General features: G+C 51.9%; 1 protein-coding gene across 1 annotated transcript; it reads left to right on the plus strand.

Annotated features, from left to right (window-relative positions):
- Positions 1–79: 79 nt before the first annotated feature.
- On the plus strand, positions 80–7039 carry TRIM11 (tripartite motif containing 11). Its single transcript, XM_059176081.1, has 6 exons — positions 80–657; positions 1717–1812; positions 2015–2245; positions 5188–5210; positions 5300–5400; positions 5750–7039. The coding sequence occupies exons 1-6, from the start codon at positions 250–252 to the stop codon at positions 6295–6297; spliced, it is 1407 nt and encodes a 468-aa protein (XP_059032064.1). The 5' UTR covers positions 80–249; the 3' UTR covers positions 6298–7039.
- Positions 7040–16407: the final 9368 nt, after the last annotated feature.

Raw genomic sequence — 16407 nt, forward strand, 5'->3', positions numbered from 1 at the left:
TCCGGGGCGGAAGCGGGTTGTTCCGGGAAAAAAAAAAAAAAAAAAAAAAACCCAGCTGCTTCCTGCTTCCGCCGCGGCTCCTCTTCCTGTCCGCGTAGGGGAGCCTTGCGCCGCGCGTCCCTGCATCCCTGTGCCCCGCTCCCCCCGAGCCCGGCTCCCCCGGAGCCCCCGCGGCCCCGCGCGCTGTCCAGATCCCGGCCGCGGAGGCCCACGACCGATAGCGCCGCCTTCCTCCACCCCAGCGGCGCCATGGCCGCCCCCGACCTGTCCACCAACCTCCAGGAGGAGGCCACCTGCGCCATCTGCCTTGACTACTTCACGGACCCGGTGATGACCGACTGCGGCCACAACTTCTGCCGCGAGTGCATCCGGCGCTGCTGGGGCCAGCCCGAGGGCCCGTACGCCTGCCCCGAGTGCCGCGAGCTGTCCCCGCAGAGGAACCTGCGGCCCAACCGCCCGCTCGCCAAGATGGCCGAGATGGCGCGGCGCCTGCACCCGCCGTCGCCCGTCCCGCAGGGTGTGTGCGCCGCGCACCGCGAGCCGCTGGCCGCCTTCTGCGGCGACGAGCTGCGCCTGCTGTGTGCGGCCTGTGAGCGCTCGGGGGAGCACTGGACGCACCGCGTGCGCCCGCTGCAGGATGCGGCGGATGACCTCAAGGTGCGGGGCCGGGGGCGGGGGGGATGCGGGGCCCTCGCTCCCAGCTGCGTGCAGCCAGTCCCAAAGCCGCACCCTCCTGTGGGGCACCAGCCTGGAGATCGGGGAGAGGCGTGCTCTCTGGGAGGGGCAGGTCCTGTTGTGACTTTTCTAACCTCTTACGTTCGTGTGTGAGGCGTGCAAATTAACAAAGGCAGAGTAACGAGTGAAAAAATGCATAGTTTTACTAGTCTTTTAAATCTCAGGTGGTACAAGGGGCTTCCCAGAGAGGTGAAAAATGCAGTTAGACTGAGTTTATGTTCCATTTTAACATCGAATGATAAACTCGGGAGAAGCACCTAGACAAAAATGAGATTTGGGCTTCCTTGGCCGGAGAGAAGTAGGGACTATGGGAGGGGTTGGAAACTGATGGAAAATCAGGCTTGTCTCAGTAGGAAAGTCTGTTAGGTCAGACTCCTCTGTGACGAAGAGTCGTCTTGGCTGAGTGCTCTCCCCCTTCCTGGTACAGACAGGGAGAGGCAGGAAGGAGGAGGGCAGAGGGCCCTTCCTGTGTCTGCTGTTCCCGACTTGCTTCAGTTCCAAATAGTCCTGGTGTGCAAGTGGCCTACTCTGGGGAGGCACATTCCGACCTCCTTCACTCACTCCACTGGTGCCTAGCTGGTCTTGGTCCTTGGGATACCAAAGGGACTCTTTACCTGCCCCCCCCCCCCCCACCCAGGGCTGTGCCTGGCATTCGCATGCCCTGGGGTGCTGACTCCCGAAAGCACCACCTCTCAGGCCTGGGTCCAGCTAGAAGTCCAGATGGAGCTGTGCAGGCCAGGACCCTCCTGAGAGCCCAGGGCAGTCCTGGAGAAGTATGGGGGCTGGGATTCGCGGGAGGTTAGGAGACGAAATACAGGCAAGGGGCCTGGGGTTCTGGGCTGTCACCCTCGCTGGCTCCTTTGAGGTTGTCTGCATGTCGTGCCCAGGACTGTGATTCCTGCCAGCTGACCTTGGCTCGGCCACGGTTGACCGTTGACTGGAATAGGGCCCAGAGGTCACTCTTGTCTCACTGTCCCGCAGGGGAAGCTGGAGAAGTCCCTGGAGCACCTGCGGAAGCAAATGGAGGACGCACTGCTGTTCCAGGCCCAGGCTGAGGAGACCTGTGCCTTGTGGCAGGCAGGTGGCCCAGTGCCTGAGGTCGCGGGTGGGGAGTGGTCGGCCCCTGAGCCTCTGCGGAGGGACACAGCGGTCCTGGGCCTTATGCTGCTCCCGCAGAGGGATCAGGGTTCCACACCCTGCAGGGAATCCCTGTTGGGGGCGGGGCGGGGCATGGGGTAGGGGCAGGACAGGACCTGAGCCCTCCAGTCTCCCCCGGTAGAAGATGGTGGACAGCCAGCGGCAGAATGTGCTGGCGGAATTCGAGCGGCTGCGTCGGCTGCTTGCTGAGGAGGAGCAGCGCCTGCTGCAGAGGCTCGAGGAGGAGGAGCTGGAGGTGCTGCCCCCACTCCGGGACAGCGCTGCCCGCCTGGGCCAGCAGAGCGCCCGGCTGGCCGAGCTTATTGCCGAGCTGGAGGGGCGCTGCCAGCTGCCAGCGCTGGGACTGTTGCAGGTGAGCCGCTCTGCACTCTGGGGTGGGCCTGTGAGGGCTTCGGGTGGGGCAGGATCCTGGTGCAGCCCTGGGGGTCCAGGCTCTCCCACCCGGGCAGGGGAGCTAGGGCAGGGATCTCAGATGTGCCTCTGCAGGTGTGCTTGCGGGTCTCAGGGAGTTGGTACCAACCCTGAACTCTACCAGCAATGGCTGCCTGTCCTGGAGTCTGTTTGCGCTCTGACCAGGCCACGTGCTTGGTGGCATCCAGGGTCCGTGGGTCACCAGGCTGGCTCCAAAGGTTCAGGTCCAGTATATGGAGAAGAAAGGCCAGCAGGTGTCCCATGGGAGTCCTGTATTGGCTCCATGTCTTCCAGAGGCTCCGCCTGGCTCCTGACTCTTGGCCCTGGGTGGGAGTGACCACTGTGCAGCCCAGGGCACCTCCCACAAGGTGGAAGTCCCAGAGCCTAGAGGATCTTCAGGGACCAGGCAGAGGCTCCTGGCTGCTCTCCTGGGGTTTGAACTTGGTCCTTCACCCCACTGCCGAGACCTCCAGTGGCTTCCAGTCTAGGAAAGAGGAAGAACCCCAGGCGAGAGTCTGGCAGGGAGTGAGGGAGGTGGACAGAGTAGGCTGTGGTCAGTGAGGTGGGCACTAGGTGGCCAATCGAGATAGTCAGGAGAAGTGTGTGCTGCTGGAGAAGCCAAAGAACTGGAGGTTCTGGAAAGAGGAGAGGTTGGCCCCACAGGAGAGATGAGAATCCCAGGGCTGCATGAAGCAGGACTTGGGGGTCTTCCCTGAGATGTCCCAGTGCGTGGGTGGTCTCGGCTGGCCAGCTGCCCTCCTGGATTTTGTACTAACAGTGACCATCTGTGCCTCCAGTGCCCCTCACTGCTCCCATATGCTCAGAGCACCTCGCCTTGGGTCTCTGCCTGGGTGGTGAGGGAGGCCCTTCCCTCCTCCCCTTCTCCCCCAGTTCCAGGGCTCCCCTTGCCTGTGCTGGGGGTAGAGGTGAGATCTGCTGCATAGAAGGGCAGGAGAGCAGCCCTGGGTAGCCCCCTGTTTACTGGTGGGAATAAGGGAGGTTAGGTGTGCCCATAAGCATCTGGTCTGTGTTAGGTGGAGGCCCGCCCCAGGGAGTGGCCAGGCATCTGGCACCTGGGGCAAGTAGGTGAGTATGCCCTCAGACAGAGGAAGTGCAGGTTTGGGTGACTTCCAGGCGGCCACACCCCTGCATCCCAGCTTCCCTTCCAGGCTTGCCCTATAGCCACCCTGTGTAGGTGGAGAGCCTTTTCCTGAAGAAACATGTGTCTCCCAAAGGGGCTGGGTAGCGTACATGGAGGCCAAGCTCTTTCCTTAAGGTCCGGACCCCTGCATGACCTTCACATCACAGAGGATCTTGTGCAATGTATCCACACACACTGTTCCTGAGTGGGTCTGGACTGTCACTTTTCAGTGCTCCAGGGTGGGCCACCCACCCTGCATAACTACGAAGAACAGGCTGTTTCTGCTTTGCCTACTGCCCACACCAAGCTCCTTGTGCCCTGGGCCCTTTGCACGTGTCTCTTCCAGTCCTGCACTGATCCTCTCACTGTATCTTTAGAAGCCTGCAGTTTCCCTTTTCCTTTGAGGCCTGCTGTTGTTTTGTCCTACCCTCCCACCAACCAGCCCACACACAGGCCATCGGTCGTGTGTGTGCAGATCTCCCTCCTCAAGGGAAGCCCTCTGTAGGACCCCATCTTAAGACCTCTGCATTCTCAGGTCTGGCCTGATAGTGGGCGTGTGGTTGGAATCACCGTGGGTGAGCTGCCTGTGATTGACCGTGTGGACCAGCCAGGTCCCAGCCCTTCTCAGGGGTTCTGCAAAGTCCAAAGACTTCCCGTCAGCAACTAGTGTGTGTGTGTATGTTTAAGATTTTATTTATTTGACAGAGATCACAAGTAGGCAGAGAGGCAGGCAGAGAGAGAGGACAAAGCAGGCTCCCTGCTGAGCAGAGAGCCCAATGCAGGGCTCAATTCCAGGACCCTGGGATTATGACCTGAGCCAAAGGCCAAGGCCAAGGCCTGTGCCACCCAGGCACCCCAGCAGCTAGTGTTTTAAGTAATTGGATGTCCTAGTCAACTCAGGCTGCATAATAAGTAGCACAGGCTTTGGGGTTTAAACAACACACATGTGTTGTCTCCTGGTCCTAGAGTCTGGAAGTCCCAGATCAGGCCTGGGTGGAGCTAATTTTTCTGGAGAGGTCTCCCCTCCTGGTATCCTCACGCCCTTGGCTGCCTGTGTGTATGTTTGCTCCATGTCCTCTTCAGAGAAGGATTGCAGGATCCAGGCCCACCCTGGTAACCTCTTTAAACCTTAGCCACCTCTGTAAAGACCCCATCTCCAACCACAGCCCCATTCTGAGGTCCTGGGAGTTGGGTCGCCAGCATTTAGATTGAAGGGACACAATCCGTGATGCTGAGGGAGATGCTTGTTTGTGTCCTATGGGAGAGCGGGGCATCCAAGTGGAGAGGCCTCACCTGGAAGGTGGATGTGAGTTGGGGGGCCTCTGGGAGGGCAGGTGCATGGGACCGGGTGAGGCCGCAGACCCCAGACAGCCAGGTACCTGTGAGCCCTGGGAGGCAGGAAGCCCCAGGCCAGCAGAGGCATGGCTCCCTGCTGGGGGCCCAGGGCCCTGCTTGCTTGTCCCACCCTGCAGAGGTGCTGGGGACTCTGGGTGGGTGAGCCTATAGTCAACGCCCTTCATCCTCCAGGTGTGTTGAGGGAATGAGGCTGGGTCTGCAGGGCTGGATGTGTCCAGAGTCTTCCCAGGGTCCCCTTGTCTGAGCTGCACTGGGGGGCAGCCCACAGGTGGATTTCTGATCACGTGTGTCGGGCAGAGCGAGGTTCTGGGGGCACTGGCGGCCAGGATGTGGGGAGGCCCAGGTTTGGGGGCCAGGCACTGACACCGTGTGTGTCTCTCCCACAGGACATCAGGGATACCCTGCGAAGGTAGGAGCTGCGGCCTCTCCCCAGGGCACGTGGGTAGGTGGGGTGCAGGGGGGGCCACCCTCAGGGTGACGCCTGCACTGCCCCTGCAGGGTCCAGGATGTGAAGCTGCAGCCACCGGAGCTGGTGCCGATGGAGATGAGGACAGTGTGCAGGGTTCCGGGGCTGGTGGACGCCCTGCGCAGATTCCGAGGTGGGTCTGCAATCAGAGCGAGCCCAGGCTCCGGCTTCAGGGAAACCCAGGGTGGGGGGCTGTTAGGCAGAAAGTGCAGAGGTGAGACACGCCCCCCCCCCAAGGGGATTTCAACTAGTGCTGGGGCACCTGCGTGGACCCCAGACCTGCGCCCTGCCGCCTGCCTCCAGGTGCAAGATGTGGGGAGGTAGTTGTAGGAAGCCTTTAGCTCTAAAGGAGCAAGCATCGCCAGGGGGCATGGACTGCTTTCCAGAACCTTCCAAGTGGCAGAGACCTGGTGGGGACAAGCCATTAGGGGATATTTTCAGAGAGGGTTCCAGCTCACAGGGGACGTCTCCTCGCCCTGCAGGGGACGTGACCCTGGACCCTGACACCGCCAACCCCGAGTTGGTCCTGTCGGAGGACAGAAGGAGTGTGCGCCGGGGGGACCTGCGGCAGGTGCTGCCCGACAGTCCCGAGCGTTTCGACCCCGGGCCCTGCGTGCTGGGCCGGGAACCCCTCACCTCCGGCCGCCACTACTGGGAGGTAGAAGTGGGGGAGCGGGCCAGCTGGGCACTAGGGGTCTGCAGGGAGAACGCCAACCGCAAAGAGAAGGGGGAGCTGTTCGCAGGCAACGGCTTTTGGATCCTGGTGTTCCTGGGCAGCTACTATAATTCGTCAGAGCGGGCCTTCGCCCCGCTGCGGGACCCACCACGGCGCGTGGGCATCTTCCTGGACTATGAGGCTGGACAGCTGTCCTTCTACAGCGCCACCGACGGCTCCCTCTTGTACGCCTTCCCTGAGACCCCCTTCTCGGGGACACTGCGAGCTCTTTTCTCGCCTCTGTCCAGCAGCCCGACCCCCATGACCATCTGCAGGCCAAAAGGTGGGCCTGGGGACTCCCTGGCTCCCCAGTGAGGGGCCTCCCTGCTCCCGCTGGGAACCTGGGTGGCTCCTGCTGTCTTCTGATGTGGGGGAGCACGCTGCGCGGACCACAGATAAGCAGATATGCTCTTGCTCCCGGAGGGGTGTCCCCATGTGTGCGTGTAGGGGGACGCTCCCACTCCCAGCGTGAGGTCCTGAGCCTTGTGCCCCCACCCCGCTCCCACAGCCCTGGAGCTGCTCCTCCCGAAATCGGCTGCCAGAGGCAGCTCCAAGCCCGCGCACCTGTGTGCAGTTCTAGAGAAGCAGGGGCGGGGTGGGCTTGGGTGATTGGCAAACAGGCCTGAGAATGCAGAGAGCAAGACACCCGAGCACCATCTCCTCCCAACACATGCCCCTCGGGGCTTTGGGCCCATCACAAAGGTTCGCTAGGGCCAGTATGTGGGCCCCCAGGGTGAGCAGGCACTGAAGCCCCCCGTTCCTCTCTGAGCCACTCGAACCCCCAGGTTCGAGTCACCCTCACATTCTCTCCTCGCTGGCCAGGGAGCCTCCTGCCCCAGAACTCAGCACACCTGGACCCTGTCCCTCTTGCTCTGCCTGGAGACAGGTGAGGCCTCAGAGAGCCCCCACCATATACACCTCGTTAGAGTCTGAGATTTGTCTGCTTTGTTCACGTTTTGTCACCCTTCCTAAAGGTGTGCCTCTGCTTTTTTGTACTCCGAGATTTTGTTTATTGTAGGGACTGTTCCTGCAGGAAATAAACGGAGGTTGTCTGTAATGCACTGTCTGCCATTAGAGGAGGGGAGGGAAGGCTGTGGAGATACAGAGGCAGGACCCCCAAGGTCAAGGTCAGGGGCGCTCTTCTGCATGTTCCTTTCACACATAGGCCTGGGGAATTGTTTCCTTGTTTTCTTCAGAAAGCCAGAAAATTACTCTGCATGGGCCACTGTGTTCAGTACCTAGATACTTTCCCGAGTAATTGGTTCCGTGATCAGTCCCATTCCAGGGTTTTTGCAGTTATGTATGTACACACCCTGTGCTGCCTTCAGCAGTTCCTTCCAGTTACAGATAAAGCCCAGTGCTTCCCCCCAATGCAGCCCACCCCTCCCCGAGCGCCTTCCCTCTGCCTCACTTCCAGATCTGGGCAATACTGTCTGTTTTCCCCAGGAGCAGGATGGGGTTTGCACAATGGCCACCGGAAACCCAGTTGGTGGCCACCTCCATGGGTAGGAGTGCACACAAGCACACAGGCATGTGCAGGACACCAGGACAGACCCTCTGGCCACAGCTTGAGGACACACTGGGCACCAGTGCAAGGGCTCCTCCCATGTGTTCTACCTGCTCGACTCCAGGACCCAGGGCTGCCCTCCACTGTTGTTGATGGTGGACAGACCCCAGGAGCATGCATGCTCCTGACTGGGGAGCTGATGACCCCCCCCCATGAGGGGTGGGTGATGACTCCTCAGAGATGTCCACCCTGGCAGGTGTGGGTCCTGTGGGTGGATAAAGCAGGGACCTAAGTGCGGAGCCAGGATCTGTGGTGTGTGCCCAGCAATCTAGAGGCTTTCAAACAACCCTACATACAGCTCACCACTTCCTGAAGTGCCCCAAAGCCTTGCTTCTCGCTACCCACTTCCCGAGGGCTCTGTCATCAAATGGGGAGATGGGAGCAGGGCAATAAGAGAAGTAGGCCTTCTACCTCCTGATTAAGTGGAAAGAAGACAATACTCAGGACCAGGCGCCTACTCTCGCCTACTCTAATCTTAGGGCATCAGGAAGTAGCGGCAAAATCAAAACGTACAGCCAGACCCGCTGTGCTGGGGCTGGCCGCAGGTCAGTCTCTGCAGCCCTTCCCCACCTGGTCAGTAGAGCAACCACAAGGGGGTCTTTACAGACAAAAGTCCTGTTCCCTCACCAGGAGTCCCCTTACTGCGTCTAATCCGACGGCGGAGCAGCGAAGAGAAAGATGTGCCGCTTCACCCCAGGCCAGGCCTCGGGAAAGCAGGGCGGAGTCCCCGCAAGCACCACCTGAGGTCGGGTCGCACCTGACCAGCTGCGTGCGTACACTGGGTGACTCCGCACACGTTGGTGGAATCACTCCCGGCGTGGAGCCCGCCGGCGCCCGGGCCTCAGCCGCCCTTGCAGCGCCCGCATTAACGCACCCCCTTCCCCCAAAGTCCGCAGGACCAGGTCTGGGGAAGGATAGCCCGCTAGCACCTGCGCCGCGAGCCCCCGCCCCGCCCACTACCCCTACATTCGGCGTTCATGCCCCACGCTGCTCAGGCTCCACCACCCCCATCACCTTCCCCTGCACCGCCCGCATCCTCGGTAGCTCTGGACGCCTCCTAGGTCCCTCTGAGATGCTCCTGTCCCCGCGTCCCTCCAGTCCCTGCCTCGGAACCGCGCCTCTCCCACATCCCTCCGTGCTCCCCACGCCCTGATCCCCCACGTCCCCTGGGCTAGTGATCCCTCCATGCTCCCCACGCCCTGACCCCTGACGTCCCCTTGGCTAGTGCGCCCGCCTGAGTCCGCTCCTTACACCTCCGCACTGACCCTACCCTGCGTAGCCACACCCTCTCCCGACGTCCCTGCTACCGCAGCCAGACTTTCACGCCCTAGCATCCAGATATTTCAGGTGCGCATTCCAGGCCGGGTCAATCACACTGGGTGGTCTTGGTGGGGTTGGACTCCGTGTTGGAGCGTCGTGCATGCGGGCTGGGTGACGTGGGTCTGCAGCTGGCCCGGCGCTCGGTTGCCAGCCCTCCTGGTTTCCGAGCCCTCGCTCAGGACCGCTCTTTCCCTGCCGAGCTTCCGTGGGGTTTTCCAGCCAGGCCTTCCGACGGCAGGCTCTTACTGCTGCCGCTCTTTCTCTGTGGCTGCTGGTTGGGGTCTGCTCAGATCCGCCACTCCCCGAGGATCGTTTCTCCTCTTCCGTTTTTCTTTTTCGTGATTTCTTTTTTTTTTTTTTTCTTGGTCGGTAAAATTAACATTTTGTCAAAATGATCTTGATGTTTTCAAAGAAAAATTTTCTGTTTCATTTTGTATTCTCCAGTTTTTTTTTCTTCTTCTTCTCCTTCTTCTTCTTCTCCTTCTCCTTCTCCTTCTTCTTCTTCTTTCTTCATTTCAATGATTTCCACCCTTATCATGATTCTCTGTTTTGATCACTTTGAGTTTGGTTCGGGTGTCTTTATCTCTGTTTCTTAAAGTTGATTTCAGGTTTTTCCTGCGTTCCAACGCAGACATTTGAGCCTATATATTTCCCTTTATGCTAATTTGCCCGTATCCCATTACTACTGATACTCGGTTTTCATCTTCATCCAGCCCAAAGCACTTTCTAATTATCTTCATGATAGATGCCTATCCTGGTTCCAGGGGCACCTGACCTAGAGGGCATCTGTCCCCTGTCCCATCACCCAGGACATGGTCTCCCCTAAAGAATATTCAAGGCGCATCTGAGCTGGAGGGCCTCTGTCCCCTGTCCTGTCACCCGGGGCATGGTCTCTCCTGGGGAAGTTTCCAGGTGTGCCTGAGCTGGAGGGCCTCCATCCCCTGTCTCATCACCCAGGGCATGGTCTCCCCTGGAGAAGGCTCCAGGTGTGCCTGAGCTGGAGGGCCTCTGTCCCCTGTCCTGTCACCCGAGGCATGGTCTCCCATGGAGAAGCTTCCAGGGGCACCTGAGGGGCAGTGCATACGCTGCTACCATTCAGTGGTCTGTTCTATTATACCAGTGTTTGTACCCTCAGGATTTTAATTTATGAGTGAGACTCAGTGGTGACAACATAGAAAGAACTTATTACTGAAATTGCTCAGGAGAAAGGGGCCTACCACACCAAACAGAACCACACAGGGACGCAGCAGTTTGGGTAGGAGGCAGAAAGGAATGAAGGGAGGGAGCCAGAGTGTTTGCCTTAGTTTCCACCAGAAGGACAAGGCAGGACAGGGCAAATAACTTTGATTAGCTGGTTTTAGGAATTCTGGTGGGCTCTGGGCCCTAGAGCCTGGTTGTCTGGTACCTGGCCCTGTGTGGATTCAGGGCAGGGAGCATAGTGGCTTGGTGTGTGAGAGTTGATGGCTGGTCGTAGACTCTGCATTAGAAAATTTGCTTATGAAAGAAGAACCCTTTGCTGTCTCTAAGACTTTGCTAACCTGGATAGGGATTGTCCTTCCCCCATTCAGAGAGGACATAAATGCCAGAGCATGAAAAATGCACGAGATAAGAAAATAGAGTTAATACAACAGGGACTGTGCTGAGTGCATACCAGATAGACCAATCTAGAATCTGAGACAACACAGTAAGCACACCTCCGGGGGTCAGATTTGTCAGGTTGCTTGACTATGTGTGCTGATTCTATATTCTTGCTGATGGTTTTCTAGTTTTTCTGTCCATTATAGAGAGAAGGCCACTGATATCTCCTGCCAGTATTGTTCAAGTGTCTCCGTTCATTCTGGCAGTTTTTGCCTTGTGAGTTTTGAGGCTCTATTATCAGATGCATATATGTTTATCATTGTCATATCTCTGCAATAAATTCAATTTTTATTATTATAAAGTGTTCCTCTTTTTATAGTAGCACTTTGTTTTATACTTTATTTTCTATTCTTTGATTATAAGTGCTTCAGCTCTCATTAACCATAAGAGACTTCACAGGTGTATCATTTCTCAGGCTTTTGATTTTAATCTATTTTGTCTTTTTTTACATGTTAATCTATTGTGTCTTAATTTAAACTAGTCTCTTGTAAATGCAACTTTTATTTGTTTATTTTGCTTTTTTGTTTGGTGACAATCTCTGCATTTAATGGGAGTATTTGATGAACTCTCATTTAGTATTATTTTAAATTGCTTTATACAGGTCTGTCATTTTGCTATTTATTTTCTATGTCCTGCCTTTTGTGTTACTCTGTGCTCCTTTACCAGTTTCTTTTATATTAAATAAATATTTTCTAGTGGTCTGTTTTAATCATTTTTTTCTATTGGTTCTTACTGGTTGCTTATGGGATTACAATATGCATCTTAATTTATCACAATTCCAGAAAAATGTGGAAGTTTTTATTCATTGTAAGTCCATTCACTCTCCCTTCTTGTGTGTGTAGATAGAAAGACGATGAAAAGAGAGAGAGAGAGAGAGAGAGAGATGATGGATAGATTGATAAATGATAGATAGATGTGCCTATATGTTTAGGCCCAATGATGTAATGTTATCATTATTTCTTTATATAATCTTAGGTATTTTAAAGAAGGTGAGAGAAAAAAAGAGAAACATTTTCAAAGAGACTTTTACATTAACCCACATATTTATCATTTTGAGTACTTTTTATTTCTTCCTCTTGATTAACAACACTGTCTGGTGTCAATTTCTCCCTCCAATATAGCTCCATTCCCCCCTCCCCATTCTGTGGGCTTTTATTGTTATATATGCTAAATATTTGTTATCATCTAAGCACTAAGATTTTTTTTTTTAAGAATTTATTTATTTATTTGAGAGAGAGAGAGTGAGGAAGCAAGAAAGGACACAAGCCGAGGGAGAGGGAGAAGCAGATTCCTTGCTGAGCAGGGACCCTGATGCGGGGCTTGATCTCAGGCCCCCAAGATCATGACCTGAGCTGAAGACAGACGCTTGACTGAGCAACCCAGGTGCCCTGGCCTCCAGCAGTAGGATTTTTAATTACAGTTTTATGTGGTTGTTTCCTAAATCAGTTAAGAGCAGATTTTATTGATATTGTTTTTTATATCTACCTATATAATTATTTTCACTGTGCCTTTCATTTCTTCATATAAATTTGAGTTTCTTCGGGGTAAATTTCCTTCAGCTTGAACAATGTCCTTTAGGATTCCCTGTAAGACAAGTCAGCTCAAAACAAATTCTCTCAGTGTTTGTATATCCAGGAATATCATTATTTCATCTTCATTTTGGAAGGATGGTATCTGTTTCCTGTTTTAATTTCTACCTTCTTACTAATGGTCTCTATTTTGATCGTTTTCATCTATATGGGTCTATATGGATCATTGTTACCATACTTTTAAATCGTTGTTTTTGTATTGAGATGCCTACTGATCTTTGGGGGTGGTATTTAAATTCCACTTAGATAACATACAGTGTACTATTAGTTTCAGGTGCACAATATATAGTGATTCAGTATTGTACTTCTGTGCAATGTCCAGTGCTCTTCACAAGAGCACTCCCTATACCCCATCACCTATTTCACATATCCCCCATCCCCTCCCCACTGGTAACCATCAGTGTGTTCCCTATAGCTAAGAGTCTGCTTCTTGGTTTGCCCCTTTCTCTCTCTTTTGTTTTCCCATTTGCTCTTTGGTTTTGCTTCTTTAATTCTACATATAACTGAAATCACACCTACCAATGTTTTTTTAATAGGACTAAAACCATATAACAAAAATTACCATCTTAACCTTTATAAGTGGACAGTGTGGTAGTATTAATTATGTACACAGGAGACATTTTTTTTTCTGGTGAGATTGAAATTCTATACCCATTGAACAACAACTTTCTGTTCCCCGTCCCTTGTGCTGCTGGTAGCTACCATTTGGATTTTTGTTTCTAAGAGTTTGACTACTTTAGGTAGCTCACAGAGGTAGATTCATGCAGTATTTATCTTTTTGTATCTGACTTATTTCGCCTAGGATAATGTCCTCAAGGCTCATCCATGTAGTAGCAGGTGTCAAGATTTCCTTCTCTTCTGTGGCTGAATAGTATTCCATCCCTATGTACAGACCACATTTGCTTTATCCATTCACGTTCCCATTGCCATCCAGGTTTTCTCTACCTCTTGGCTATTGTAAGTAATGCTACAGTGAACATACTCAGACACCAGGTCACAGATGGCTGTGGGTAGAGGGATCCCAACCAGAGATCAGCTGGGTTCTCCCAGGTGTGGGCTGGGAGCATCCAGACCCTTGGGCAGTGTCAGAAGGCCAGTGTACTAAAAAGCGCCATCTGGCACTCACGTAAGACTCAAGCATGGGTGGTAATGCACCCAGCCAAGCAGTGGTGCAAGCAGCAGCCAGGGGCTCAGGGACCAGAAACTGGAAGCTCTGCCACACTCTCTCTGGCATGGCTGGTCACTGGCGGTGACCATCCTGGGTCCATGGGCTTAGGCCTGTGCCCATGACCACCCATTTCCACCAGTTGCCCCTTAAGCTCTTTTGTTCTTTTTGAGTGCTTTTAACCAGACTCCAAGTTAATGCTGGTCCTCAAGCACTTTCGTATTGGGGTATTACTTTCAAATGGGTCACTTCTGATGGCTCCCTCCCCCTTCTGATATCCCCTCTGATATCACTCTGAGTGCTCTCGCTCCACTGTACCTCTCCACTGAGGATCTCCTGCCCCTGTAGAGATCCAGAAGTATATAATCTTACATCTCAGGCTGATTTCATGGGTGTTCAGAGTGTTCTGGTAGATATTTAGCTCCATTCAGGGGCCTAGTTGGAACAGGGTCTCCTACTTCTCTGCCATCTTGCCCCTCCTCCTTAAATATTCTTTAAATGTTTGATGAAATCCTACACTGAAGCCATTTGGTCCTAGTTTTTCTTTGTTGGGAAAGTTCCTGGCTAAATATCTTTATGAGTTAGAGATGTGCTCAGAATTTTTATTTCTAAATGATTCAGTCTTGCTAGGTTTTATAGTTGTAAGAATTTACACATTTCTTCTGGATTATCCAGTTTATTGGCATCCATTGTTCACAATAGGCTCTTCTGATCCTTATTATTCTTGTGGTATCAATTGTAATGTTTTTCTTTTCTCATTTCTGTTATTTGAGTCTTCTCCCTTTTTTTCAGTTATTCTAGATTATCTAGTTTGTCAATTTTGTTGACCTTTTTAAAAAAAAAAAAACTCTTAGTTTCAATGATTTTTCTATAGTCTTCTATTGTTCAATTAATTTTTCCTCAAATGTTATCTTTCTTCTGTTAACTTTGAGCTAATTCATTCTTTTTCTAGTTCCTTAAGGCATAGAGTTGGATTATTTATCTGATTTTTTACTCTTGGTATTTACCACTGTAAACCTCCCTCTTAGCACTGCTTTTGCTGAATCCCATATGTTCTGGAATATCGTGTTTTCATTTGTCTCAATGTAGTTTCTAATTTTGGGCTACATCTTCTTTAACCTTTCGTCAGTAGTTGAATACCTGGCTTGCTTCCATAGCTTGGCTATTGTGAATAATCTGCAATAAACAAAGGGTGTGCATAACTTTTGGGATCAGTGTTTTTGTTTTCTTTGGGTAAATACCCAGTAATGGGTGTATGGATTATACAGTAATTCTACTCTTAACTTTTTGAGGAAATTCCATACTGTTTTCCACAGTGGCTGCACCAATTTGCCTTCCCACCAACAGTGTGAGAGAATTCCTTTCCCCCATATCCTCAACAAGACTTCTTATTTCTTGTCTTATTTATCTATCTATCTATCTATCTATCTATTTATTTATTTATTTATTTGACTGGGAGAGCAATAGCAGGGGGAAAGGCAGAGGGAGCAAGAGAAGCAAGCTCCTCATTGAGCAGGGGGTCCAACATGGGGCTTGATCCCAGGACCCTGAGATCATGACCTGAGCCGGGGGCACGTGTTTAATCAAATGATCCACCCCAATTCCACCCATTCTGACAGGTGTGAGGTGGTAGTACGTTATAGTTTTGATTTGCATTTCCCTGATGATGAGTGATGTTGAGATCTTTTCATGTGTCTTTTGGCCACATGGATGTCTTCTTTGGAGAAATGTCTATTCAGGTCCTCTGACCATTTTTGAATGGACTATTTGCTTTTCAGTGTTGAGTTTTATAACTTCTTTTTATATTTTAGATATTAATTCCTTCTTGGATATGTCATTTGCAGATATCTTTACTAGGTAACATTTTCATTGTGTTGACCATCTCCTTCATTGTGCAATAGCTATCTACTTTGACATAGTCCTAATAGTTTATTTTTATTTTGTTTCCATTGCCTTACAAGACATATCTAGAGAAATGTTTCCATGGCTTCTGTCAAAGAAATTACTGCTTGTGTTTTCTTCCAGGATTTTTATGGTTTTACATCTCACATTTAGGTCTTTGATCCATTTGGAGTTTATTTTTGTGCATGGTATGAGAAAGAAGTCCAGTTTCTCTCTTTGGCAGTTGCTTTCCAGTTTTCCCAACACAATCCATTGAAGAAACTGTCTTTCCCATCATTTAGTCTGCACTCCTCTTTGCCTGGTCTTGGTTCTTGGCTGCCCAGTACTATGCAAATAAGGTAAAATGGAGTGTCTCCATTTCAGTGGGAGGTCCCTGTCTGCTCACCTACCTGCCTGCCCTGAACCATGACCATGATTAAAATAGGTGTCCAGGTGCCACATTCAGCCTTGGTGCCCTCTGGTTTTGATTTTGCCCTGGGATCCCCTGACTTCCTTAGGAATTCTGCTGTGAAAAAGCATGCCTGCTATAACTTGCTTCAGGGTCTCAGTTTTCTGAATCAGGAGTTTGCAGATCATTTACTGACAGATCAATTGATCAATCTAACCTATTGATTGATCTAATCTATCTTGTCTACTGATTAATTGGTCTAATCTATCTATCTGTAATCTACCTATACTCTCCAATACTACCTGTCATTTATCTATCTATCTAATCCATCTATCCATCTATCTATCTAACTATCACCTATCATATGTACCTATCTATCTGCCTATTTATTGATCTATCTAATCTATATGTATTTACCAATCTATCTGGTGTATCAGTTGATCTCTATTATCTATCTATCATCTAGCTAGTGAGCTGTTGTAACTATCAATCAAGTCCAAGGGGCCAGGAGCCCCAAGTACACATGAGCATCGGGGGACTTGTGCAAAAGGCATGCAAACCCCAGCTGCAGAACACACAGTCTTGGGAGAAACCCCATGGTTCTGTATTCTGGACACTGATTGTTTCCAAGCTGCCATGAGATAACAATAGTTTGTATACTGTGGGCAAAAGAGCACCTAAAGCTGTATTTGGCATTCTACATTCTACAGGAGTTCCATGCCCGTTTTAGCAAAGAATATAACCAGAATGAATAATTTTCTGCAGTGTTCACCTGACAGCTCATAGGGTCAGGGAAGAAAAGAACATCCTTGGCTGCCAGCCTCCATGCCTCCTCATCAAGATGCCTCTGTATTTT

Source organism: Mustela lutreola, chromosome 5 (genome assembly GCF_030435805.1).
Source record: "Mustela lutreola isolate mMusLut2 chromosome 5, mMusLut2.pri, whole genome shotgun sequence".
Taxonomy (NCBI): domain Eukaryota; kingdom Metazoa; phylum Chordata; class Mammalia; order Carnivora; family Mustelidae; genus Mustela; species Mustela lutreola.

What these genes read in the sequence shown, in the direction of transcription:
- TRIM11 (XM_059176081.1), top strand. Translation starts at nt 250, where the DNA reads ATGGCCGCCCCCGACCTGTCCACCAACCTCCAGGAGGAGGCCACCTGC. An exon ending in ATGCGGCGGATGACCTCAAG is followed by an intron (nt 658 to 1,716) that starts GTGCGGGGCCGG and finishes ACTGTCCCGCAG; the next exon opens with GGGAAGCTGGAGAAGTCCCT. An exon ending in CAGCGCTGGGACTGTTGCAG is followed by an intron (nt 2,246 to 5,187) that starts GTGAGCCGCTCT and finishes TCTCTCCCACAG; the next exon opens with GACATCAGGGATACCCTGCG.